Source organism: Channa argus, chromosome 16 (assembly GCF_033026475.1).
Source record: "Channa argus isolate prfri chromosome 16, Channa argus male v1.0, whole genome shotgun sequence".
NCBI classification, from domain to species: domain Eukaryota; kingdom Metazoa; phylum Chordata; class Actinopteri; order Anabantiformes; family Channidae; genus Channa; species Channa argus.
Window position 1 is genome coordinate 11,072,994 of NC_090212.1, and position 26,143 is coordinate 11,099,136.

Sequence of the window (26,143 nt, forward strand, 5' to 3'; positions counted from 1 at the left end):
CACACACACACACACACACACACACACACACACACACACACAGACTCTCTTCCCTAAAATTGCTGATGGCTTGTTTTCATGAACATATATTCTTTCCAGATGGAGGTCATGAATAAACCCTGACGGAAACAAGTCGGGTGAAACTGGAAACTTAAAAAAACAAAGATGGAGGGGTATGGAGCAGAGTAAAAAAAGTTTGTCCTCCCCCACTCGTTCCCTGAACTTGACAAAAGACCAACTTGTCAAGTACATGGTTTTAAACAGTGTTAGAGCATGCCACACATGAACACAGGGACAGCAATGGCACATTATCATTTAAACGCCTCACCACACAGTTAGTATGAAAACAAGTTCAAAATAAAAAACAGGCTCAGAGCAGCTGAACCTTCAAACCTGCACACATAATTCCAGCTAAATAAACAAATCAGGGGAAAGAAAGTGAATACGTTCAGACTCAAGGTAGAATACAAAAACTAAACTGTGTGGAACTCATCTGCAACAACCACTGAACATAGTGCTGATTCACCAACCCCAGGCTTTCCAACATGCCAGAATAAGAAGAAAGATGCATTGTTGTGCAGTGCACATACACTACATTTAACTGAATACCCTAATGAATCTATCAGCACTTGGCACGTTTCAAAATATTAAAGCATAAAACATGTGCAACTTTCGTATGAGGCCAGAACATCCATTAGCTCTGTCAAAATGAGGGCCAAGACAAGCTAGACGCCAGACATTTTCTTCTCTGAGCTGACAGCTCTAAGTTTTACCAAATTAAAGCTTATCGCTGGAAGACAAGAAGCTTAAGGAGTTTGCTCAGTATCATCATGGCGAATTTGTGAATAAATGCTTTAAGTTATGTTGACCAGTTTACCAAGTTCAATGTTCATGTCAGCTGCTTTTCCAAATACTTGAGATATGACTTTTGAGCCCTAACCTGTAGCTAAAAGAGAAATATAGGAACTTAAAAGAAAAACCAAGACAGAAGCCAGTTATATTAGCATAGCACCGAAATTGAAACAGAGCATCACTTAGTTGTGTGGAAGTACAACATATGTGCACCAGCACTGCTAAATCTAACTAATAGTATAGTATTTATGTATAATAGTATTTGAGTTTTTGTGGCTACCTGGAGCTATTTCCATTAAGTTTTAATCGATTTACTAAAGCACAGACAAAAGACACACACTTTTGTGGGGGATATTTCTCTCACTGTGTAACCAGCCCTTCCAGTGAGTCATGTTGCGTTGGTCCAGTCTAATCTGACTTCTTATCTCCATAATCAGACTCTAATCAGCCAGCTTTGTCCAGACAACAAGGGGCCAACATGAGGGGAAAAAAGACCCTGAGGCCTCTGTGGTGTCTCAGCCATAAAAGTGTAATTTGTAGACGGGACATGTTTTTTCAAGTCTGTGGTGATGATATGGCTGAATGGTAAAGGAATCACCACAGATATTTGATTCATACTCAGCTTTGTTTTTTTCCTGCAATAAAATTATGCAGTGTGTTAAATATATACGATTATTTAAACACACAATAACACCAAAAAAATTGAGCATCACGACTAAACCATTTGTTTTTTTCCACCCTCTTCTGTAACAGCAACAGGAAATATGTGAAAAGCACAGGGTGTAACAAAGGTTTCTGGCTTTTATCAGGACATCGCGGGTATTTGGTCTGTGCTTTCTCTCCTCCTAGAAACTGTGTGGCTGATAAATGTTCATGCTACTCCTGACCTCTGAGTCATGCACTTATCTCAACCTCAGCAGGTTCCTCCTGGCAGACACAGATGGCAAGCCCATTCGTGTGCAAACCACAGATTCAGCTCTGATTGTCCTTTATCTTTACAGTAGAGCTCTCTCTGTCACCATGACAAAGGCCCAGTAAGTGAGCCCATTTACATGTATTAATTAAGGCTCATAATGAGCTCAGCATGACGGGGCATTTGAATGCATTTTTTCTAGTATTGTGTAAACTCTGCGGAGCTCTGTAGGTTTGCAGTCTTACCCATTCTCATGGGCTAAAGATTTAAATGTGGGGGCATGTGATCAGATAAAGGACTTTAAACACACAAAACCAGGTCAGTATACACATGCAAGTTTCACCTCCCCCACTGACACACACACACACAGTGAATTATAGTTACAATTAGAACAAAAAAAATGCAAATGACCACAACTACAAAAACATAGAAGCAATACATTTATATAAAATCACAAAATGTAAAACTGTACAGTTACAATTAGTGAAGTATAAAAAAAAAACTAGAGTAAATAATTTTTCATTGAAAATAAAAGTTTCACCCACAAGGTGCACATAAGCTATAATGCACAATTGTGTAAGAACAATTCCAATTCATTTGATCACATAAATAGTTATGAACTAAGCAATATAAACTAAAAAAGTATGGAAAAGCAGACTCTGGAATGATACTAATCATCTTTGCTCATTGTTGATGTGTAAATGCTTACATGGTTGCCATCCCATACCACAGCGCAGCCAAGCCAGAGGAACCATGAAAAACTGCTGCAACCTCAGCCATTAACATCAAAGTGTATTTGTATAAGAGCTTGTTTTCTTTCCTCGTCATTGGGCTTCAAATGTTGAGCTGCAGCGGCTCTTCTTATTACCTCCTTGGCTTAAAAATCCAACTGCAGGGACCAGGTCTCACAAGGAAAGCCTACGCACATGGCACATAAAGACAAGGTAGGGGGAAAAAAACATGTTGAGGGCACAAGGCTCTCCCTCCTTAATTGTACCTGAAGGGAAATCCCTTTAAATAGTAGTTGGCAGAGGCAGTGAGCTGGCAAGCAGATCAAACAGTCACTGAACAGAAGCCCTATAAATACATCACATTCACTCGCCTCACTTCAAACGCCGCCTCCTCGGCCTCCTGCAAACCCACTGAGCCGAGCTGCGTTCGACATGTTCATGAGGAAGACACAGTTTCTGATCTTGAGCGCTTGTGCTTTGCTTGACATCACAGTTGCATGCGTTGTCTCTGAACCTCGATGAAACGATGCTCGACTGAAACACGATTGTGCTGCCTGTTCCTCACGTCACACGGGAGGATTTTCAGGCACTTTTGTCTTCTTCACATACACCTCTAATGTCTCGTCAGGCACCAGGTGAGTGAAGCTGCTCCTGAAGGAGGCCAGGAACCGACCTGCAAAACATGAGAGACAGCAAAGGAGCCACGTTTAATAAGTCAGCAACATCATTAAAACAACATGTTTTGACTTGATATCCTTAATTACTGTGTGCATTTCAATGTTTAAGACCTTCATCAAAAGATTAAAGAAGTAGTGGCTGAGAATGTTTACTCAGCAGTTGAAGTCATGTGACAGCCATATTTTTGTAGGTAATGAGGCCTTAACATGCTTATTATGAAGCATTTTCAGGGTTTTTCCCTTATGTAATAAGTTTCATTTGATATTTGGATCAGATCAAAAGGGGAAAAAAAAACAACCAAAAATAAAGGTGTCTTTTTTACTAACCTGTCCATGTCTTCTCTCCAGTCAGACTGAAGCTGTTGCACTGAGAGTGGTAGTTACAAATGTACGCTGCCTCTCTGGCACTGTGCACTGATAACACGCAGCCCTGCTGGCTGTAGGATGGCCAGCAGCGGTACTCCACGTTCCCAGAAGTCCCCATACCTCGCATCACGGTGTAATCTAATGGCAGGAAGAAGAAAAGCCACTTTAGTACATGAAGGTACTGACAGCTTTTGAAGCATTCTCAGAGAATAGGAAACATCGTGAAGAATAGGAACAACAAGAAAAACAACAGGTTGAGGGTTAAGATACATTATTGTCAACTACAGCGCTCCTTCTGACTCAAAGGTGTTCTAATGGTTAGGACACCTTTAAAAGATAGGAATTAACTTTGAGACAAATGCCAAAAACAGTGGGGTTGTGTAAAAATTAACATTTGAATTATATTTAATATTTAGAATAACTTTTTGTTTTTTCAGCCTGTTTTATTAACAAACTGGGCAGCAATTATTATTAAGCAATAAATTATTATTATTGATTAATCTGAGAATTATCTTATTCATTAAATATTTAATAAGTTATTTGTTTGGTGTGTGAAATGCCAGAAAATTGTGAAAAAACAAACAAACAAAACATTACATTTGGTCAGCAGTCTGGTTGACCTTTCCAACTGACACTAGTTGGGCCATTCGCTGACAAATTGGAAAAAATAAAAACATTTTCTTTGTCCTCCCTCCTGTTGAACATTTGTGTTACATCCATCATTATAATTCTTGCAGTCAGACTTTTTGTGGATATCCCCTTAAATCATCTGCTACACATTAGCCACACACACACACACACACACACACACACACACACACACACACACACACACACACACACACACACACACACACACACACACACACACACACACACACACACACACACACACACACACACACACACACACACACACACACACACACACACACACGGAACAAAAGCCTCGTCTGTGAGTGTGTATGGCGGAGGCACACGGTTACAAACTTTTAACCTTCCTAAATGGCAGGAGCTGGTGGGGGTTGGGGGGGGTATTGTTAGGAGGAAAAAGACATGAAGATCTGCCTCCTGGGTCCGAGAAAGGAGAACAAGGGAATGGAGTGTTTAGAGGAACTTCTCCTTTCAGGAAAAAAAAAAATGAGGCCGGTTAGGAAGGGTGGCAGTCCTCAGCTGTTGATGAGACATCTGAATAATATAATGCTCTCTGTGTTTAGGCTGAACAGCAGGAAACAGACTTCCTTTCATATGAATGTACAGAATATCAAACATATTTTTTATTTATGAAAGAGCTCAGGACCGACATAAATCCACGTTGTGCTTTTTAACACACAGCTAAATTTACACTTGCAGAGGCAGCCTCTTCGTCAACACACAGATGATCTCAACTGCAGGGAAAAGTTTTATCCACATCGCCAACTAACCTCCATCTGTCAGCAATTTCAAATTAAGACTTGGGACCTGACGAGACAAACACACTCTATATTCCACTTTGAGTTGGCATTTGGCTTCTTTTATCAAGATTGGGTTTGTGTTTTGGCTAGAATTTCCATTTTTAATGAGCCCATATGTGTTTTAATACACAACTGCAGACTTGTGATTTCTCTTTCGGACTATTAACCATTTAGTACAATGGTTTAACATTTGAAGAATCATGCGACTTTAAGTATTACAGCTGTCTGATAAATACATGGCTGTAACTAGGGGCAATAAGTGTAAGATAATAAGTGTACTTTATTTTTAAAATACAGTTAACCTATAACAAAAAAACTTAAAGGGCTAAATTAGCTAAAAAAGCTAAATTAGGTTAACCAGCTTTTTTTAAGTCTTATCACACACACATATTCACTCAGCAGCAGGATTGACTCAGGGCACCTCCTTGTTAAGCTAAAACATTCCCTCCTGGTGTTAGCCTCAGCACCCCTGACCACTTTCCCCTCAATCTGTGATTAAATTCACAAAGCGCTGCTATATAAACAGTCTAGCATGTGGGGGATGGAAAAATCTAGCCACAGGAACGCAGGCCAGTCATTCTGTTATTAATATTTCATAGAGCTGAGAGGAGAGACAGGAGGGGTGAGGGAGCTCCAGTGGAGTGAATGGAGGCAAGCTGGAGAGACGAGAAATGAAGGACTTTCCATGCTTACACAGAGTGTAAACACAAGTGGGATGACAAGTTGCAGAAATTACTGTACTTGACTACACTGCAAAAGCAACTTGATTTAACTGGAGTTTAGTGTATAAAAAGTTTTAAAATTGGACCAAATGTTTGCAAAACAACTATCCCAAAACTAAACAGAAAGATTTTTTAATGTAATCCCAGCACTGTTTGTTTAATGCATGCTGACTGGGGTTGGTGAGCCAGAGACATGCAGGATTAATCCCACTTTGTTGGTCTTGTACTTTCATTCCAGCTGCCTAATAAACCTGTCAAAACAGCCCAACTACGAGAGCCCACTCCCCTTTATTTTGAAAAAAGATCCAAAAACAAAAGAAAACAGTGGTTAGGAATGAGTTTTCTCTAAAAATTAGATCAAAAAGCAAAGGATTAATTCCAAGAAAAGGTTTGCCAGCAGGTGTACTGCATTTTATTTTTTTAAAAGCCTTTATTCCACAAAGTCTTACCTCTGATTATTGATGGAGGCAGGTTGTCCAGGTGCAGGCCAGACTTGTACAAGAGGAGAATGCGTTCAAAGGCCTCCAGAGTCTGATTGATGTCAGCCTTCAGTTCTCCTGGAGACACACTCAATGCATTAAATCCGGTAAAAGATCTGTCTACATGCATAAAGTTATGTTTTTATCCTCACTATACTCTCCTATCTAATCCCAGTCATGTGTTGTGAGCAGATAACAACTTGTATTCATTATAGCGTTACTTGTCAGGGGGCATCTTGTCAAGCTCATTAAAAGAAGCACTTACATCGAGGCATGTCATTACATGACTATAATAATGGCATGATATGCTTTCTGATCTCCGGTAGCTAACATCCTGTCATGTCGAGATGTCTCTCGTCCTCACCTGTGGAGTTCATGATGTTGTCTACCAGGTGTGTGAGGCCGGGCGGGGCTTGGTGAGGCAGCAGGTAGGTGAAAAAATACCTGGGGCCAAGCAAAGACAACTCATTCAGACCAACAGAAAGACAGACAAGCCCCATCGCATAGTTCCCACAGAACATGACTTGTCTCACAGCGGTGTTAAAACAAACAGTCTATAAAGCTGTCAGAAGTCTGAAGGCTTTTTCAGGGGGAAATACTCAATTTTTCCACAGGAACTACCAATTTATTCATCAAACCTCCTCCATCAAAATTCAGATTTCAAGCTGTATGTTTTTACTATCAACATTTTAGGTGTCAACTTGGTCTATATTTAACCAATCATCCATGTAGCCCGTTGCTCCCTCCATCCATCCATCACACGTCTATCATGTAGTAAAACTGTCATTTTTCTTACCTATAGGCGTTGTAAATGTTCCTCTTCTCATTTAGGCCCTCACACACTCCCTGCGCTGAGCAGGGCACAGTGAAATTTCTTTTTGGAAACTGCAGGGTGCAGTCTGCGTCTGTCTGACAGGTGGTTTCCTCTGCGCTGGCGTCATCCAGGTCTGTGAGCTTCAGCTTGCCAGACACAGTGACAAACTGTCGGGGCTGGAAGTCGAGCAGAGCCACAGAGCCCAGAGGAGACTGGGAGAGAAAGTGTAGGAGCTGGACCAGGTCCAGACACACCTGGGAGGAGACACACCAAAACCAGGCCATTTGTTTAAGTGAGTCGAAACATAGTCAATAAATTGTCCCTCAATTAACCAATATTTATTTAATTTAATATTTGAATTATTTATTACTTAAATTAATTAAACCTTTATTCAAATAGACAACTCTCAAAATAGATTTTCTCTTTGATAAAAAATCTGACATAAAAAGCAATGTAAAATTGAAATTAAAAAACAGTGATTTTCTAAACTGAAATATATACATTTAAAGCCAGAGAATATTGTGTTTATTATCATGAATTAAACCTGCAAATAACTTCTTAATAGAAAAGCTGGGGTTAGTGATTTGTTTTGACAACAATAGAACAAATTAGAAAAGATTAAAGGATTATTTTCAATTTTCGTTTATGTTCAACTTTTTGTCCAATCAAAAGGTTTAAAATTAAAAAGTGCATGAATAAAAAAAAAATCTGGTGAGTAACATACACAACAATATAATTACATTTTATTATATACCAAAAAAGGAAATATAAAAACGGTTGGTCTGGCAAAAACTTTGTGCTTTGAGATTTTTTCACGAACCCATTTCCTTGGCGTGTTTTTGTAGTACTCTTTAAATTGTATAATAAAAACAGAAAATAGACTACTAAAGGAAAAATAAAAAAAGGTATTGGCCCTGCACTGACAGAGTATGAAATGAATCTTTCGCACACTACAAATATAGCTGCAGCGTTAGGTAATACGTCTTGTCTTTTGGATGTCACTTGGTGGGATCGCAGCCCTGCAAAAACAGGGCTGGTTGAAACCAAACACCCCTGGATTACTGTAGCCCCCACAGATGCAGCAAAGCTGAAAGGGGCCAAGCGTTTTTGAGGGAGGGTATAATGAACGGCTATTTGTGTGATGTAGCAAAATGAGGCCTATAGCTGATGAGAAATACTTGCAGACTGGGATGTTAGTTTTGCTAATCCAAAAACAAAGCATGCATGACGTTTTTCTTTTTTTTTCTCTCCCACTCTCTCTTTCAAACACATCCATGCATGAAGACACACACATACACACACAAACACACTTGGATCCCTGGAGTGGAAACTCAGCCTATGTTAATTCTACACTGTGAGCATACCTGTAATGGGGGGTTGAGCTTGAGCTGTGTCTGCAAGTGTGTGTGTGTGTGTGTGTGTGTGTGTGTGTGTGTGTGTGTTAGGGATGAGATGACATTCCTAGCCTGCAGTGGATTAACTCCAGGAGCCATCTCCTTCCCAGGCCAACTGTGGCCTGATCAAATACTCTGAGGGACAGATGTCAGATTTCCAGGAGTTTCAAATGTAAGCCTCCTTTGTCTTTCAACCTTCACTTCATCTGCCAGGAAGATCGAACATGCAGGACTTACAATATGTGTGAAGGGAGAATTTTAGCCTTCCTTACTGCAGAATGGTGTAGATGATAAACCACAGACCATTCATAGGCAGCCAACAACCTGCAGCTAATGTGCTCACCCTGAATCTGTCCTCCCAGGGGCTCTGGAGCAGCTGGATCATCTGGAGAGGACTCCCCTGCTCCAGAATGACCGTCACTCGTCCTCCCTCTGTTCCCTTCTCCCCATGGTTACCTGCATCCCCTACACAGTGACCTTTGAGCTGTTGATTGAAGAATAACTGAGGTTAGTCACAGATAAGTTAACCAAGCACAGGACATACCATTTTGTTTGTGCACGGAGGTGACTTTATTTATATAGCGCCAATTCACAACAAAGTTGAATTTGTTTGAGCACTTTGAATTGAGAGTACATGATGTTCTGCCAATTGTCTCCCTACAACCCAAGCACTTGTCAGAGTGAAAATCCCATTATAGCCGACATGGAAATGTGCTTTGTACATTTGCAAATTTAATCAATAGACCACGGTTTGTGAGAAACCCACCACTTTTTCTAAATTGGGCTGTAATGGTTTGAGTGAATAAACGCTTGAGGTTTCAGATGCAACCTAGGATAGTAAGGAGGACAGAGGTGCATTGTCTTCTAATGCCAAACTGAACCCAAAGGTCAGAAGAGGGTCAGTGAATTTAATTTAATTACATGGGAAGGTCCTGCAGAGCCAACCAGGCCTTTCATCCAGTTCACTGTGTGCTAGACAAAGAAAAATGTGAGCAGTGGTGCATGGATTATGGAAAATTTTAATATACCAGCAGAAGGTCCAGCGCTCAGAAAGAAACATCTAATCCTCCATACAGACTTTAACGTTGCAATTGTCTTGTCTATAAAGCCGCTTTGGCAGTGGGGCAGTAATTGTACCCTTGTAATACATAAAAGGGTTTGTTAACAGTGTGCACAGAGGAAGACAGAGAGAGCACTTTACCTTTATGACATTTGGATGCTGCAACCTTTGCAACAAAACAATTTCCTTCTGCAGCTTGTAAGAAACGAGCTCACGGCAGCCTTGTGGGTCTTTAAAATCCTCCAAACACTTTCCCATGTCTATCCCCTGTTCGTTGACGAGTTTCAGCGCCACGGGTTGACCTCCAGCTAAATTCACTTTGACAACTAGTTTAGTGTATCCAGACCCGAGGACGTCCACTGCCTGCATGCCCGCCAGAGAATCACAACCCATTCCATCCATATGCGCTTTCCTGGAGCCATCTGTGATCTCATTCCACAGATTGTAATCCAAAGTCGAGTCAAGTCTGGAAGAAAATCGAGTTTCCCCTGACTGCCTGTTTTCATCATTATCAATAGGTGGAAGCAGCGGGATAATTTCTTTACGCCTCTCGTTGAGTTGGTAAATCAACGCCCTGCGGAGCGACGCTGTCTCCTCATCACCAGCAAGACTTGCATTGGAAAAGTGCGATATTCTCGCTCCAAACTGTTGCATGCTGCTAATGAGGAGTGACAGCAGGATAGAAAGAACCACGAAAGCCAGTAGGGCGGCCGCGCGTAAAGAGTTGCCCATCCCGGGCATTTTTCCTCTCGCAGCACGGCCACTACAGCTGAAGGGACACTCGTCCACAGACGCTCTCTCCGTGTGAAAGGACGCCTGACTTCTCTGCAGAAGTTGATCCGATCGTTTCCACCTCCTTGTTTCCACCTCCCCGGCAACTCCCTCTGGAGGTGTGTCCTCTCCGCTCGTAACTTTACACCCGCTGAAAAACTTTGCAGGACTGCTCGGCCTCATGTTGACACTCAATCCGCGCGTTAAAGCGCTGTGCACAGCTGATTTTATATCAGCAATCAGCTGCCTCTAAAGTATTTCAAGGAATCATGTTGCCTCATAATAAACTACATTTCTTTATTCGTCGCAGACACACAAATAAACTAAATATATTAAAAAGTGTCCTTAAACTGGTATTAGAATTATCATGGGAAAACGTATATGTTAGTTTATATTTTCTTAATTAATTTTCTTTAAAATTTGTGCAAATGGTGGTGTTGTAATAAGGAAAAACTGTTGAAATAGACATGTTCTTGTAGTAAGAGGTGGGTTGAGAGCTGATGTCACCTCCACAATCTGCCCAACTGGTGGCAGCAAAATACCCTTTTCTTCTAGCAACAGAACACCACTGTTTGATTTCTTATTGTTCATTTCCCATATCAGTTCAATAAAAATATCATATTAGATCGTCACAGATTTTTTGTTTTGATCGCAGTTTCCCCGTTGTATCTCTATTTATCCTACTGTGCTTCCTACCGAGATCTTGTGGCAGCATTGAATTTGTAATGAAGCATTTTCCTTTGCATCACCACACACAAGCAGAAATCTGCCACAGGAAATTACCATGGCTGTCACCACCAAAGCCACCCCGCTCCCATCAGCCTCTCACCGTGTGTGTGTGTCTGGTATTCAGGACGTGTGTTTGTGTGGGTTTTTTATTGTGTGTGCATGTGAAGTGGGCTGGGGAGTTAAACACTGTAAGTTAATCAGTGTCTGAAGTCAACAAGGCATTAGCCATGTCAGCTGCAACACGGGCTGCTCAGAAAACTCCATGCCAACCACCAACACAGCAGAGGACAATGAAATCTAAACCTGACAATCTACTTACTAGCTTTAAAAGCTATCAGCTACTCATCTTGAGGATTTTGATTAAAACCGAACAAATCCTGCATATAATCAACAAACCAGAGCAGACTTGTTTGTAGTTTGGACCTTGAATAACTCGGTTTAGAGCTGTTTAGCTGGTTTACTATGAACCGGTTTCTAGTATCATGACTCAATGTACACTAGAGACAGAGTGTAGTCTCACATGTTGAGTCAGGGCTGTTCTGGCTGTTCTTGAGACCCAGCTCAAGACTCAAGGTGACCCTCTCTTTGGTCTATAATTCAGTTATTGTTGGGTTAATATTTGTTTTCTGTATGTGTCTGTCTGATTCAATTATAAAAAGTATTATGTTAAATGTTTATATGGATGCTCTTATTGTTTTTGAAAAATGCTACTTCAAAAAAAAGTTAAGATCTGAGGCCAAATTGAGATAAAAACAAAGATCCCATCTTTCATAGTCTCCACGTCCTGTTAAAACCTTGAAGCAAAGACTTTGATCATTCCTACAAAACCTCTTAGACCCTCCTTTTCTCAATCCTTGCCTTTCTTCCACTAAATCATTTCCCTTTTTCCAGGGTGGCCCCTTCGAGACAAGGGCTCAGTGGTATGATTCACATTTATAACCAGAGCCAGACCAGTGGCCGCCTCATTAGCAGCGAGTCACATATAGAAGTCCGCTGTGTCACAGTCTTTTTCTTGTAACCTCAGCCCTCAATCTTTTTTAAGTAAATCCAAAGACATATTCTGTTTTCCTTTGTTCCTTTTTTCTTCCCTGTCTGTGTTGCTTAATTATGGTATGAAGTGGAACAGAAAGTTTATCTCAAAACCCCTGAACAGCCTGAAAATAATTAGTCTGAGAAAAACATAACAACTCTCCAATGATTCTCAGAGAAATAGTTGACTTTTACCGTATCACAGGTAAGAAATTTGAAAACACAGGATGATTTCTTAGACTCTTCATTACTTCTTCATAATAGCACAGCCTTTAAATAGTTTATGAAATGTTTTTGTTTAATAAATATTACTAGTTCTTTGTAAATCACTTACAATCCATTCATATGAACAACTTTTAAAGTAAAAAGCAGCAGTGTTTTTTGTTGAAAATGCAAATGTTTTTTTTTTGTTTTTAATAAGTCATCTGATCTGCAGTCTGTAGTAATAAATCTAATTGTTTTAAAGCAGGTATGCTGGTATGACCTACATGCAGTGGTGTGGCCAATATAGTAGTAGCCATAGTAGTGGCTTCTGTAGATCTTCAGAGGATCAGTAAATTACTTCTTACTTCTTAAAACCACAACATCACCTACAGTAGTGTTAGTTTTTTGCTACTGCAATGCAATAAAAAGGTGCAGATAGTCATTTTCATTAATCATTTTCTATTCATAATTAAATAAAAGCTTAAAAAATATTAATGGTAATGAACGTAATAGTATTTCTTCTAATTACAGATTATCAGTCCCCTCTTTACTGGTCGCTACAGGAAACTGATAGTAGCCTACAGTGTTCAGTGGTCGTCAGCAGCTGGAAGTCCTAATCAGGTTAGAGTTTTAACTGAAAACAGCATCAGTGACTGTGCGCCTTCATAACGTAGCCTACATTAAAGAGCAGCTGTAGCTGCAGCCCGAGCCAATTGAACAGGCAAGGATGCATACTACCCGTCACTTTGTGCTCCAGCACCGCGGCCGGTTGGACAGCGACCAGGCAGCGTCCTCGGCATCACCGCGGCTCCGCCAATCAGCAGTGAGCTCGGGGCAGATTAACCCAAACAGCCCCGGTGTTGCTCTGTAGTAGCATCCTCGGGAACAAGCCTGTGATCCTCGTGGACTCAGTCTGGTCGGATGTGGAGCGTTTGGTTAACCTAATGAAAAATAACAGGAAATAACAGGAACGTTTACCCGTTTTCAAAATTGAGCTCTTAAAAGGCAAATCCGGAGGGAGATGGATGTTTGCTCCATAACAGGGGAAAGCACGGATGCGATAGTGATGGATGATTCTCCTACAGATGAAAGAGAAATTCGGGATGCTTGCCAAAGGTGGGTGGTTTTATTTATGTCTTTATTTTACTGTCTGTGAATTTCTTTTAAGCTTACAATGCAAGTAAATAAAATAAAAAAAAGAACGAGAGATTTACACTAGAAAACGTTTAATGTGTTGAACCATAGTCCGGTCCAGCTGTGTTTAGGCAGGATTATGTACAAGACATGATTTTTGTTGTGTGCATCTTTCCATTACATTATTGTAATCGTCTTATTAGCATAACTATAAAATTAATTGCTGCGTGTAGTGCTTGTTAAACCAATAGACTGCGTGCTGTTTTCAATTCACTTTTACGAAATGACATCAGGTACATTCAGTTCAAATATTTTGATACAAGCAAACAGTATTTCCTACAAATAGACCTATTGCATTCAATGCCTTCTTTATTTTATCCTCTTATAAAACACTTTATACTGTTGTGTTATTGCCTTTACACAGCACAAACCAGACTCTCTCTTACACACTAACATTCATATCTGTTAACCAGCTCTCTGGGTCACTGATGTAACCCTGTCACTCACATCAAACAGGAGCCCTAAAAACAAGGCTTGAAACAGCTGAGGCCTGCTACTCTCAAGTTCAGAAAAAGGCCACATTTTTCTCCCTCCAACATGGATCATCTCTGCAGATCCTCAGGTCTTTTTCATGTAATCGTACCCCCGCAGAAAACAGCTCTGGCTCCTGCATTCAGCTTTAGTTCTGTTTTGTGTGTGTGTGTGAGAGAGAGGGAGAGAGAGAGAGATTGGCAGTTTGTGAGATGTTTGAGGACATGACATTGAGTGGTGTCCAGAGAGTTGATGAAACAGACTTACTGTAGAAAGGATGAAAGACAGTGACCTAAAGGCAGAGAACAGAGAGACTACTGACAATTGACAGGTTTTAGCTTCAGAGATGCTTTGATTCCTCTTGTTGTTTGAGTCTTGAAAGCCTTAAAGTTCTCTTAAAAACAATTTTTACTTAGATTAACACCTAATTTTACAAATAACGCTAAATGCAGTGAAAAGGATATTATATAAATATATTTTCATATGATATTCCAATGAAGAGTTTACAAAACACACACTCAAAGTTCCAGCACATAACCACAAATGTGATTTTTAATATTTGACCTTAGTTATCCCCATTGATGCTACATTACCTGTGCTGCAAAATTATGTGCTGCAAACACTAATAGATGGACAGAAAGATCAACTACAGTCTTTTTGAGATATTCTGTTAATTTACAAATTTAGATTTCAGAGGATGAGGTTATTAGTAAATCTGGCTACAAATCAAATGAGTAATTTTTGTTTTACCTTAAAATATTTTCTAAATTCAGTTTAATGAGGGCATTCTGGCATCAGGGCACAATGCAAGTGTCTTTTTTTATCCCAGCTGTGGGGAGCAGTTTGGTGACACCTTCCACGGTGTATTTTTGTATTCATCCAATGAAACATTGATGAGCTCCACAAATTACTCTCCTTGTGTGTGTGTGTGTGTGTGTGTGTGTGTATGCCTACATTGGCCAGCCTGTAAAACCCATCAAAGGGGATTAATAGGCTTAAATACGCATATCCTGAGCCCTGTGGTGAGGAGGCTGCCAGGCACAGATTATATAAACGCTGCTAATAAATTAGTATATGAGTTTCAGCAGTAATAACTGTGTGAAATGGGTGCACAGTGTTTATCTACACACTTTTTACTCATTCTCTGTAACATAAATAAGCTAAAGTAAATGACAAACATTTTCTATGTAACTAAGAGCTGCGGAGTACAGGATGAGCCATTTATTGTTTAGCTCACATTACAAGCTAATTGTGATACATGGACAAAATATTAAAGTGTAGCTCCTCCATTAATCAGCTGCATAATCCCTCTGCTGCTGTATATCACTAATTCAACACTTTACTTTTCATCTGTGCGCCTTATTATGGGATGCAAACAAAACATCTAGGTTCTGTTGACTTACCACATCGCCATGGTGACAAGACAGGAAGTGCGGTTGCATACAGTCTACTGTGGAAAACCAAGCATGTGGTAGACTATACAGACCTCATGGCCCCTTTCAGAGACTGAGCCAGAACGTGCAGAATGTGCTCCAGATATATGGACAATATCTGGAGCACATTAGAGTCATATCAAGGCAAATGCTGAGTCAGTATGTGGTTTATATTGTATATGGTATCCAGATACATCTAATGTCTAATAAAATATTCAAATAAGCCTCATGTTTAATATTTTTATAACTTGACACAATATATTTAAAAACAAATATTTCAGTACTCTTTAACAAACAAACTGAAGCTTTAAGCTATAAAGAGTTAAATAATTAAATATACTTGGTTATAAAGCAGTAAGTTGCAAACTTTACTGAAGATAGATCCTGATGAAAAGTCAGAAGATCGTTACTGTTGATCCTGAGAAGGACATGAAGTTATACTTGAAATACATGGTAATCCATTCAGTAATTGTGGTGATATTTCATCCAAGACTACAAATGTGATTGTAGTGTTGCTAGGTGCAAAGTCAACATACAAATCACTGGAATCAAACCAATGGAAACTTTCTAATAGTTGTTAAGATTGTTAAATCTGGACCAAAGTGGTGGAGCAACCACTTAAACAATGTCTTATCTCTGTCCGTTTCTAGAGCAGTGCCACTGAAAGTGTTTTTACCCAGGTTTTCATGAGAGCTTTTAACATTTACTATAGAATTGAAAGAGAAATACACACCATTCAAGTGTTCTCCTGACTGCTGCCATTACCTCATATTATCTACCCGTAACATCCAGCTACCTCTCTCATAATGGGATCTGTGCGTGGAGTATATAGTACAGTATATATGTCTCACTCTCGCTCCCTCTCTTTCTCACTGTCTCCCCACTTCATACTTTCCCCCACCTCATGCTTTTATTAATCATTAGATCTCCTTACTTCATGTAGCCAGTTACACAGAAATTAATTCCTTACCTAATTTCTTCTGGAGACCTGCTCATTCTCAGTTGAACATGGGATAAAGTTGGGTGTAGAGTCCAGAAACTGAGAAGTGTGACTCTGTGTAGTATAAGACATTGATTCTTAATCCTGGTCCTAAAGGACCCTTGGCTATACTTGCTTTCCAACCATCCCCACCTTACCCTCTGATAGTCATAAGCTTCAGGTGTGTTCAGTCAATCAGAAACTGGAAGATGCCATAGATGAGGGTATATAAATTGTAATTCCTATCTTCCAGCTATTGATTTGATAAACACACCTGACCCAGGTAAGCAGCAGTGAGTGGAGATTGATAGATGAAAAACAAGCAGGGCAGAGGTCAAAGAGGACCAGGACTGAGAACCACTGGTGTAAGATAAAGATTGTTATGCCAAAGTTTTACAAATAATACTGCATACGCATGAACTTGAACGCATGATCTGTCTGTCATTTCACCCTCCTGTTGCCATTTTTTCATACATCTTTTCTCACCCATCTTCGTCTCTACTAATCTGTCTGCTCCTCTCCTCAGTGAGATCCCGGCAGTTTCTCTGTGTCCTCCTGACAATGCGAGCTCTGCCGAGGCCCACTTGACAGTCATCCAATCTGAGGGGGAGCTATGTGACAGTTGCAGCAGTCTCGGCAGACCCTCTTCCTCCTGCCAGCTGTATCACCAAGTATGCATGAGCACTGTCTGCACTGTGTGCATTTTAATATAGATATATAGGGATCCATTAAAAAAGAGTCACAGTAGAATGTCTCAAACAATGTAAGAAATAGAGGCAGGATTTGGGAGGCAGTGACAAATATACCTATTGTGTCACTCGAATTATTTGAATTATATCAGAATATATACACTCCTCCATTCTCCATTATACACTGTCTGTGTTTTCTATCTGCTTTTTTTAGGTTCCCCGGGTTCATCGATCCAGGACGAATGATTCCTCACAGCCCCGAAATTGTCCCCACTGCAGCCATCATGGGCCAGTCAAACTGAACACATGTGGTCATTCAGACTCCACAGATCCTCATGCTGAAGGGGGTGTAGTGATGAAAGTCAGGCATGGCTGTAGTTCTGCTCATCAGACATCCCATCACGGAGCGGTCAGATGTCACTGGCTGCACGGGTCAAATGAAAGCAAGACACAGAAACCGACACAGCAACATGTGGTGACAGTAAGGTGTGATTAAAGAAATGCTTTGACATTTTGGAAGCTGTGCTTAATTTCTTTCTAGTGGAGAGTTACATGAGAGTACTGATGTCATCCTTATTATCCAACAGTATGATACCAAGATAGCACCAACAGCCAGCTTGCTTGTTACCAAAAGTAACAAAATAATTTTGCCAGCACCTCTAGAGCTCAAAACACATCACAACTTTTTTGTTTACTCTGTAAACCAAAGTGTAAAATAGTACAGTAAATTGTTGGATTTTATGGGGTGTTATGTGCCTGGACTGTTTCTTTGTGGTTTCCCTCTAAAACCTGGAAACCTGGACTTCTTATATTACAGCGTTAGTGCTTATTCAATGAAAGATGACTTGTTAAAATTAGTGAGCTTTAGAAGCACTGGTGGGCACATTGTGTTGTCTCTGGGAAATTCAGGCCAGCTAGTTGCTCTGTTTTTGGTCTACATGCTAAGATAAGCTAAAAGCTTCTAGGTTAACTTTAGATTAGTGCACAGAGCAGACTGGCATCAATCTTTTCATGTAACCCTTGGCTAGAAATGAATAGGTGCATTTCCCTTTATATTGAAAGGTCCTTTAAGGGCATTTTGTGCAAAATCTTTTTTCAAAAGTATTTTTAATATGTTAATAAATATGTAATATGTAAATAATATGTAATAAAGATTTTAATTATTACCAGGGAACGAGGACTACAAAGCATCCTCAGAAAGTAAGTACGGTTTTTAATATAAAGTACAAGGGTATTGAATGCCGTGTTGTTATCATAACAATTTACTCAGTGTTAGTGACAGCTTCTTGTTGTGTGGCATTGTACTTCAAAGGTATTGCCAGCTGATATTGGATTACCCCTTAACGGTGTTGGTGGGTTGTGCTCTGCTGCTGCTGGGATGTTCACTCGCTGGACTCTTCATTGGTCCACTGCCAGACTTCTCTGACCCACTACTCGTGAGGCTCTCTCTCACACTCACATACAGTGTCAGACAAATTTAAACAAAAGCATACAGCCTCTAAAGTTTAATCTTAAAGTCTTTCTTCCACATCTACAGCCCAAACGTCCCTCACCACTTTAGGCTGAGTGTTAATTACGGTTTCGCTAATGACTCACAATCTCAGTTGTATCCATTTACTTCAGTCTCATCGCAGATTCTCAGAGCTACAGAGAATTAAGTCACATTCACTGTCATCTTAATTAAATACATTTTCTCACCTTTTTTGTGATGCATGCTTAAAGGATAAACTCTTATTGCTCTGAAAATGCTACACGTCAAATTCAACAGTGTGTTATGAGAGAGCATGAATTAGATTAGAAACTAAAATATGTTTACAAATCAAAGCAGAGTTTTGGCTGTTGTGATTTTTGCTTTAAAAATTCACCACTCAACCAAACAAGCTGATACGCATGTTTTTAAATAGTATTACTAATAAGATTACAGGCTACTTGTGATGTTCATTAATTCAATAAAGTGCTGCAGTGGACTGATAGGCACCAGCACCCTCGCTGTGTATTTAACTTTGATGTGCATTACTGCATCTGTGTGTGCTCTTCCTTCAGGGTTTTGAGCCACGAGGAACATACATCGGAGTTCGCCAGTCAAGCTTGTCTCTACTGCAGGAGAACACTGGCCCTGGGAAAGAACTTTCTCCTTTGCCACAGCAGCTCACTAAAAGGTCAGACATTTTTAACAGTGTGTATTTATAATACAGTGGGTATAGAAAGGTTTCTAATGTTTTTGTTTTTTCTTTTTTGTTTACGTCATTAAATGATCCTTAATTTGACTTTTCAATCAATAATAGGTGAACTTTTTCAAGGGGTGTTTCTTCTTTTTTGTATGCCTTCTCACTGTATGTCAGTGTTTAAAACTGATAAAGTCAGGATAATATTTATGATACCACTTATGTGACACAAAGTAGTTTAATGGCTATAATAATTTCAAAAAATCACATCATCATGAATGTTTCTGATGTATTCTATAGCCAAGAAGACAGCTCAGACAGCAAAGAAGGCAATGTTTACTTAAATACACCAAATGGACACAACTCCAAATTCTCCAACTCCAAATGCTAATGTTGTTCAATATTTATTGGATGTGTAAATACGCTTTTAATTTTAAATCATCTTTTTGCTAATACTTTAACCACACAAAAGTCATCTTGTCAACCTCATAAGGTGAAAATATATCCGCCCACAAGTGGCCCACACAATAAAAAAATATATATAATTAGTTGGAACAAAAAGTATGTATTTAAGGAATTTAAATTTTTTTTGCATGTTTGTGTCAGTTTTGGGAATGAAGACAGCAGTAGCAGCCAAGACACATCCAGTCTTCGTACCAAGAGGATGTTGGCCAGAGACTCTTCTCCAAACACGTTTCTCTGCGATGCTCCAAGTCAGTCCTGATCACTTCATCCCTTTCACTTAACTACTTTTTGACTGATAGCTTAAACCTTTCATGTTTACTATACTGATGTAACAGTATGTAACACTCGCTCCAGCTTATTCGGCTGCGCAGACAAAATTATAATGTAATATTATGGGGAAAAAAAACAAAAAAAACATGTAAATGTGAGTTAGCTAACCCTTCATCTTAGGGATTAATCTGCAACCACCACAAAACAATGAAACATAGAAACAATGTAAATTTACAAACCAACATGATATAATTTCTTCAAAGTTTTTTTAAGTCCTAGCTTTTCTTTTTTAAGCTCTACTTTGAGATCGTGTGCTGGTACATCAAAGTCTAAACTCCTGTTTGCCTCATAAAATCACAGAAAGCTCCTTGTATGGATTTACACCTATCTACACCTTGAGATTTTCATAAAAATGCCTAATTTTTATTTAATACACACTGAATTTAAAACCCTGAAACCAACTCTTGGAAATTGAAAATCCAAATAAACAAACTAACAATCTTTATATCTCCATACAGGCGAGCGTTTGGCCCAGCTGGTGTTTCGATCAGAAAACTCAGTCAGTCTCTGGAGTCTGAAGGCCATTCATGCCATGTGTGAAATGGAGCAATCCAGGGTTTGATCAGATTTACTCAGCCCTTTATCTCAACTTTAGTCCTCCGCCTCTTGTTTCTATCTGTGTCTCTTTAGTCATCATCTTCAGTCATCTGTCATTGTCTATTTTCCTCTTTTCCTTGACTTAAAACCACATTATAAGCATGAATAAAAACATTACTTTTATGTATATGATCTCATCTGATTTTTTTTTTTTGTTTGTCAGATTTGCTTCATAACTGGGAATGCCGTCAAAATAAATCTTTCCTTTGCCTGATTCAGATTCGTTCGCAGGCTCAGTTCCAGGACCTGTGCCAGGAGCATGTAAGGGGGGAGACTGAGGGGGTGTCCAAAAGTGGCTGTTGTCCAAGCTGGTCTCTGGGGAACTACTTGGCTGTCCTCACTAATGCCTCATGTTGCCTCAGCCTCACCTCACACCAGGTACCGTAGCTTTAATATTGAAAAGAAGCATACAAACAAATGTCTAAATAAATTTTAATTATTAGCAAAAGCTTTTCCTAAATATTACTCGCAATAGTTGATTTTGTACAGTGAAGTCAGTGAACAGTTTGCGATGCATGTTGTTGCAAACATTTCTCAGGGTGAACGATTATTCTCTACCTTGAAAATAGGTGGTTGTCCAAATATCTTTCCATTTTAAGGCCAGTGGATTTACTTAAACAAAAAGCTTGTTAGGTGGAACTGAAATAAAGTAGTATAATATGCAATTTTCAATCTTACACTATGACAAAACTCCTGGGGCCAGATGTCTAAACAATGCGGATGCACAGAAAACATGCATATGTCTTTTCCCCACAGTGTGTAGGGAACATACTTCATAACATTGTCTGAAACACACTTTTCTAACATTAGGTGATTAGTCAGTTTCCTTGTTACTTTTAAAACTATATTTTAATTAGATTCACACATACATTTTTAATTTTACAATTTTTTTTTTTTATCTTTAACTCTGAAGTTCATAGAAGCAATGGTGGTAATTTTTGCTGAATCAGTTGTAATAAAGATGATGTGTCCTGTTTCATAAAAACCTGCATTACAATGAGTACATATTCTTTCCTAATGTTTTTCCTTTTTATAGTGGAGTGGGGACAAGTAATTATATGCAAACAGTTGTTTCTTTTTCCATTCAAATCAAATTGTGGGAGTGGAAATGAGGCTTCTGCACATGGATTTATGTCCACAACTGTTGAGATTTATAGAACAGAACCAGGCGTATGTGCATCTGGCAAACAAAAAAAAGCACGTACATATTTCTTTTTCAGTGCGTACTTAGTTTTACCCACCTGGCCCCTGGAGTGCATTGCTCATTTTGTCCTGTCTGAATGTTTATTTTCTCAAACCCCTTTTTAGATGAGTTTTTTTTTTATTTTTTCTCTTTCGCACCAGGTTTCAGAGTCTCTGAACCTTCTCCGGAAGTGTGCTCTCTACTATCATGAAGGCCATCTAGTGGAAACTTGCGTGGACCGACCCAAACATGGCAGCTGTTCATCTGTTCCAAACCGCTGCAAACAATCCAGAGTGGTGTTTCAAATCCTGCACTTCCTTGTTGATAAAGATTTCCTTGGCCCACAGACTGTTGAATACCAAATCCCGACACTGAAGTACAGCCTTCTGTTCTTACCCATCGACAAAGGGGAGCACATGATGGAGATATACATGAACAGTCTTGAAGGCAGGGATCTGACATACAAAAATACCACTATTACTGGCATAGACTTTGGCATCAAGAAGACACTGTTCAAGTATTACCTAGCACGAGATTCTGTATACCCTGTCCTAGCTCTTGTTTCTCTTGTTTTTACAATGGCTTTATATTTGCAATCTCTATTACTAGTGGCATTGTCTGTGATAGCAATCGCAGCCTCTCTCTTCACTTCCTATTTCTTCTACAAAGTAGCATTTCGCCTGACTTTCTTCCCCCTGGTCAACCTCTGTGCAGCCCTTATTCTCTTGGGAAGTTGCTCCAATCAGGTTTTCATCTTTGCTGATTTTTGGAATCTGCAGCTATCCCAGAACCCCTCAGCCTCACTGGAGAAGAGAGTACACAGAGCTTTGCAGGAAGTTGGCTATTTGGTTTTAGCATCCGGAATGACCTCCAGCGCAGCATTTTTCTCTGGTTATCTCAGCAGCATTACAGCAATCAGATGTTTCTCGGTTTATCTTGGAACTGCCTCATTTATCAGCTCACTTCTGGCATTAGTGTGGCTGCCGTGCTCGTTAATTCTGCGGGAGCGCTACATAGAGGCGTCCTCCACATCTGTAGCTGTGCAGGGATGGAAACCATGCTGCTCCAAAAGTGCCGGTGGATTCTGGGGTACAAGTTCACGCAAAAGGTGCCTCTTTGCTCTTGGTCAGAAGCTGAGAGAGCTAAAACGTGGTCTTACAGACACTTCCAACTTATTATTTCTGAAAATCCTGCCTTGTGGGGTGGTAAAGTTTAGGTACATTTGGGTGTGTTGGTTTGCTGTGCTTGCTGCTGGGGGAACATACATGTCCTGCGTGGACCCTGGGATGAAGCTGCCCACATTAGACAGCGGGGTCACTCAGCTCTTCTTCTCCAGTCACCCGTTTGAGAGGTATGATGCAGAGTATCGTCATATGTTTATGTTTGAGAGACAGAGGAATGGTGAGGATAAGCCTGTTGCGTTAATGCTTGTTTGGGGCATCAAACCCACTGATAACGGAGATCACTTTGACCCTAGAAGCAATGGCTCTTTGGTCCTGGACTCAGACTTTAACATGAGCAATCCAGATGCTCAGATCTGGTTAAGGGATCTTTGTGGACGTGTTCAAAACCAAAGCTTTTATTCCCCTTTATCACCTGAGGATAAAGATGCGATGACGGACAATGTCTGTATTGTGGAGCAGCTGATACATTGGGTATCTGTCAGACGGTGCTCAGAGAGTGATGATGCCGTTCATTTCTGTTGTAATGACATCCCTTTCCCCTACCCTCCCAGTGTTTTTGAGAACTGTCTCAGTATGATGCTGGCAGAGAGGTACACTGAGGGCCATCTGGCTCACAGCGGAGGCCTGTACTTCCAGCCAGATGGCAGGGTTGCTGCTCTCGTGTTGGCATTCAAAACAACATACCTCTACAGCTTCAACTTCAGCAGAACCAGTGTTTTTTACAGAGAAATCCTGACATGGTTTGACACAGAAATATCATCAGCACCACAAGGACTACAGAATGGCTGGTTCATCAGTCAGCTGTCCCTTTTTGATCTTCAGCAGTCTTTAAGCTCAGAGACTCTGGTAGTAGCTGGTTTCTCAGTAGCACTCACATTTGTTTTGCTTCTCTTAACCACATGGAATATCCCACTGAGCATATATGGGACTGTGGCTGTAGGAGGGAGTGTGTTTGTCACAGTCGGCCTTCTAGTTTTACTTGAATGGCAGCTTAGCGGCATTGAGGCTCTGTATATATCATCAGCAGCAGGGTTGTCTGTTGACTTTATTGCTAACTATTGCATATCCTACAACTTGGCTCCTCATTCAGATAAAATTGGAAAAGTAGCACATGCCACTAAAAGGATGGGATGTCCTGTAGCGTTAGTTTCTGGTGCGTTTTTCTCCATGGGTATAATCATGTTACCTGCCACAGCCTTGCTGTTCAGAAAACTGGGGATTTTCTTGTTTTTGGTTAAATGTGTAGCATGTGGATTTGCAACCTTCTTTTTCCAGTCCCTATGCTGCTTCTTTGGACCCCAGAAAAACTGTGGAAAGATCACACTGCCATGTTTTTCAGACCAGACTGATGGCGTGCTATCCTCTTGCTCAGCAACAGAACCTGGTCCCTCCTCTGCCTTGGCAGCTAACGGGGCCTTTGGCAGAGCTAGGGTGAGGAGGAGTTATGACAAAGAACCAGGTGGCTATCTCTACCCAAACCACCAACGTCAGCACAGACAGAAACAGACTAAAGGGGGAGGTGGAGGGCAAGGGCCAGAGCAGTATGAACTGCAACCTCTGGCCTACCGGCTGAGCGACAGCTTTGAAAACAGCACCTGCACCAGTAAACTGTCCAACCAGCCCTCTGTGCTCTCTGATGACATTGGATACTGTGGGAGAGATGCGGGCAGGAATAGCATTGATGAGGAGAATGAGATCTGCAGTAATCAACATAAGATTTGCCAGCCACCTCCAGCCATCCAGACCTCATCTCCTTACAAAGAAAACACCCTGCAACATGTGGGGTTGGCACAAGAAGACCTAGCTAAGGACAAGCTGTTATGTAAAACCTGCAGAGGTCAGTCAAGTGGGGTTAAGAGCTGGGGCAATGCATCTTTCTCCTCATCATCCAGCATAGAGGAGGTGATCATTAGCCACACACTAGAGACCACTGACCAGGAATGTCTTTGCAAAGATGAACAAATGACAGACAGCCATCATCATCTCTCCCACAAAGGACACCTCTCCTCCCAGTCCCAGAGCTCCTGCGAGGGTCTGGAGGATTCCTGTGAAACATGCCTCAGTGACATTGATCCAGGGCCTTCAAATGTGCAGCAACAAGAAGAGGTAGAAGTTCAGTTACGAGGACACCTAAACGGGAGGAGAGATACACTTCGCCTATCACTAAAGGAAACAGTTTATGAGACATGTAATAAGGGGCGCACGAGTCAGAGTGAAGAAGTTGTTATTTTACCCAACAGTAAGCCAGACTTACCAGACATTTGGATAAAGAGAGATGGACATCGGGAAGATACGTGTTGAGCAAAGTTGGAAGAATCTTTGCAAACACTGTGCATTAATTGCTATGAATTTATAAAGAAAAAATAATCACTGTAGCTACAACAAAGTGTACTTTTGTACAATACTCAAAGTGAAATATTGCGAACCGCAAATACCGTGACAGCATGTTTGTCTAATGTTGCTGCTAAGGTTCCTGTAACAAATAAGGTCAGAGCACGAGTGTTCCTTCAGTGAAAGGTCAAATCAAAGCATGTTCAACTGGGCATTTTCAGAAAGGACAGTTAATAAAAGATAAGCTTTCTTTGCAGACACAACTTTGCACACACACACTTGAGAAAAAACTAAACCTACTGTATGTTGTATTATGTTAACATCGAGTACTGCACCTGCTGCTCCCAAACTTACTTTGTGCCTAGGACTTTTGACCATCTGCACAGACTGGGTTATCAACAAATGCAGTGCCACCTGTGTGCAACTGCTTGCCTTTCTCTATGCTGGAACTGACCTTAATGAGTGATGACTAAAAATAACTGTATTGAATGATAAATGTAACTTGCATTGTGTATGGCTGTGTATAGAAACACATACAAATTGTATATTAGCAAGAACTAATCGTTATCACATCTAAAGCAAAAACATCACAGACTATCAGTTTGTTTGGCACTTTGTGAAGATATTAGTGTGTGTCCTTTGGACCATGGTGTAGAAAGAGATGTGTAATTTGTGATTCAATGGCTTGCTTGCTTGTTTGCATTTAGTGTTTCACTGTCAAACTTGATTTAATGCTGTTTATTCCAGGGTAAGTGCCAAAATATGTAATGTTTACTACAGGTTCTACAAGTCAAAAAGTTTCTCATACACATACAAGAGTATATGTGACTTAATACACTTGATAAATTTAAGTATATACTATCTTGTTGCCTAAGGAACTGAAAGTCTTTACCTACATCCCATCCCTCAGTTAAGAATGGATAAGAG

At 40.3% G+C, this 26,143-nt stretch overlaps 2 protein-coding genes across 4 annotated transcripts; one reads left to right on the plus strand and one right to left on the minus strand.

The window, feature by feature from the left end:
- Positions 1 to 2,192: 2,192 nt before the first annotated feature.
- On the minus strand, positions 2,193 to 10,431 carry pkdccb (protein kinase domain containing, cytoplasmic b). Its single transcript, XM_067479033.1, has 7 exons — positions 9,604 to 10,431; positions 8,746 to 8,886; positions 6,991 to 7,262; positions 6,559 to 6,638; positions 6,165 to 6,272; positions 3,501 to 3,677; positions 2,193 to 3,169 (listed from the first exon to the last, which is right to left on the minus strand). The coding sequence occupies exons 1-7, from the start codon at positions 10,414 to 10,416 to the stop codon at positions 3,063 to 3,065; spliced, it is 1,698 nt and encodes a 565-aa protein (XP_067335134.1). The 5' UTR covers positions 10,417 to 10,431; the 3' UTR covers positions 2,193 to 3,062.
- A 2,444-nt stretch (positions 10,432 to 12,875) lies between these two features.
- Positions 12,876 to 26,099, plus strand: disp2 (dispatched RND transporter family member 2). 3 transcript variants are annotated; one of them, XM_067479028.1, is made up of 10 exons: positions 12,876 to 13,311; positions 16,799 to 16,943; positions 17,176 to 17,447; positions 18,132 to 18,161; positions 18,274 to 18,397; positions 19,005 to 19,120; positions 19,733 to 19,839; positions 20,380 to 20,477; positions 20,738 to 20,896; positions 21,863 to 26,099. In XM_067479028.1, exons 1-10 carry the CDS (start codon positions 13,217 to 13,219, stop codon positions 25,184 to 25,186), a joined length of 4,470 nt encoding a protein of 1,489 aa, XP_067335129.1. In that variant the 5' UTR covers positions 12,876 to 13,216; the 3' UTR covers positions 25,187 to 26,099. The 3 variants fall into 3 exon arrangements, with proteins under 3 accessions (XP_067335129.1, XP_067335130.1, XP_067335131.1); XM_067479029.1 differs by lacking the exon at positions 18,132 to 18,161; XM_067479030.1 differs by lacking the exons at positions 18,132 to 18,161; positions 18,274 to 18,397; positions 20,380 to 20,477.
- Positions 26,100 to 26,143: the final 44 nt, after the last annotated feature.

What these genes read in the sequence shown, in the direction of transcription:
- pkdccb (XM_067479033.1), bottom strand. Translation starts at nt 10,416, where the DNA reads ATGAGGCCGAGCAGTCCTGCAAAGTTTTTCAGCGGGTGTAAAGTTACG. An exon ending in AGCATCCAAATGTCATAAAG is followed by an intron (nt 8,887 to 9,603) that starts GTAAAGTGCTCT and finishes TTCAATCAACAG; the next exon opens with CTCAAAGGTCACTGTGTAGG. An exon ending in GCCTCCATCAATAATCAGAG is followed by an intron (nt 3,678 to 6,164) that starts GTAAGACTTTGT and finishes TCCTGCCATTAG; the next exon opens with ATTACACCGTGATGCGAGGT.
- disp2 (XM_067479028.1), top strand. Translation starts at nt 13,217, where the DNA reads ATGGATGTTTGCTCCATAACAGGGGAAAGCACGGATGCGATAGTGATG. An exon ending in GTTTCTCTGCGATGCTCCAA is followed by an intron (nt 19,840 to 20,379) that starts GTCAGTCCTGAT and finishes ATCTCCATACAG; the next exon opens with GCGAGCGTTTGGCCCAGCTG. An exon ending in TCAGCCTCACCTCACACCAG is followed by an intron (nt 20,897 to 21,862) that starts GTACCGTAGCTT and finishes CTTTCGCACCAG; the next exon opens with GTTTCAGAGTCTCTGAACCT.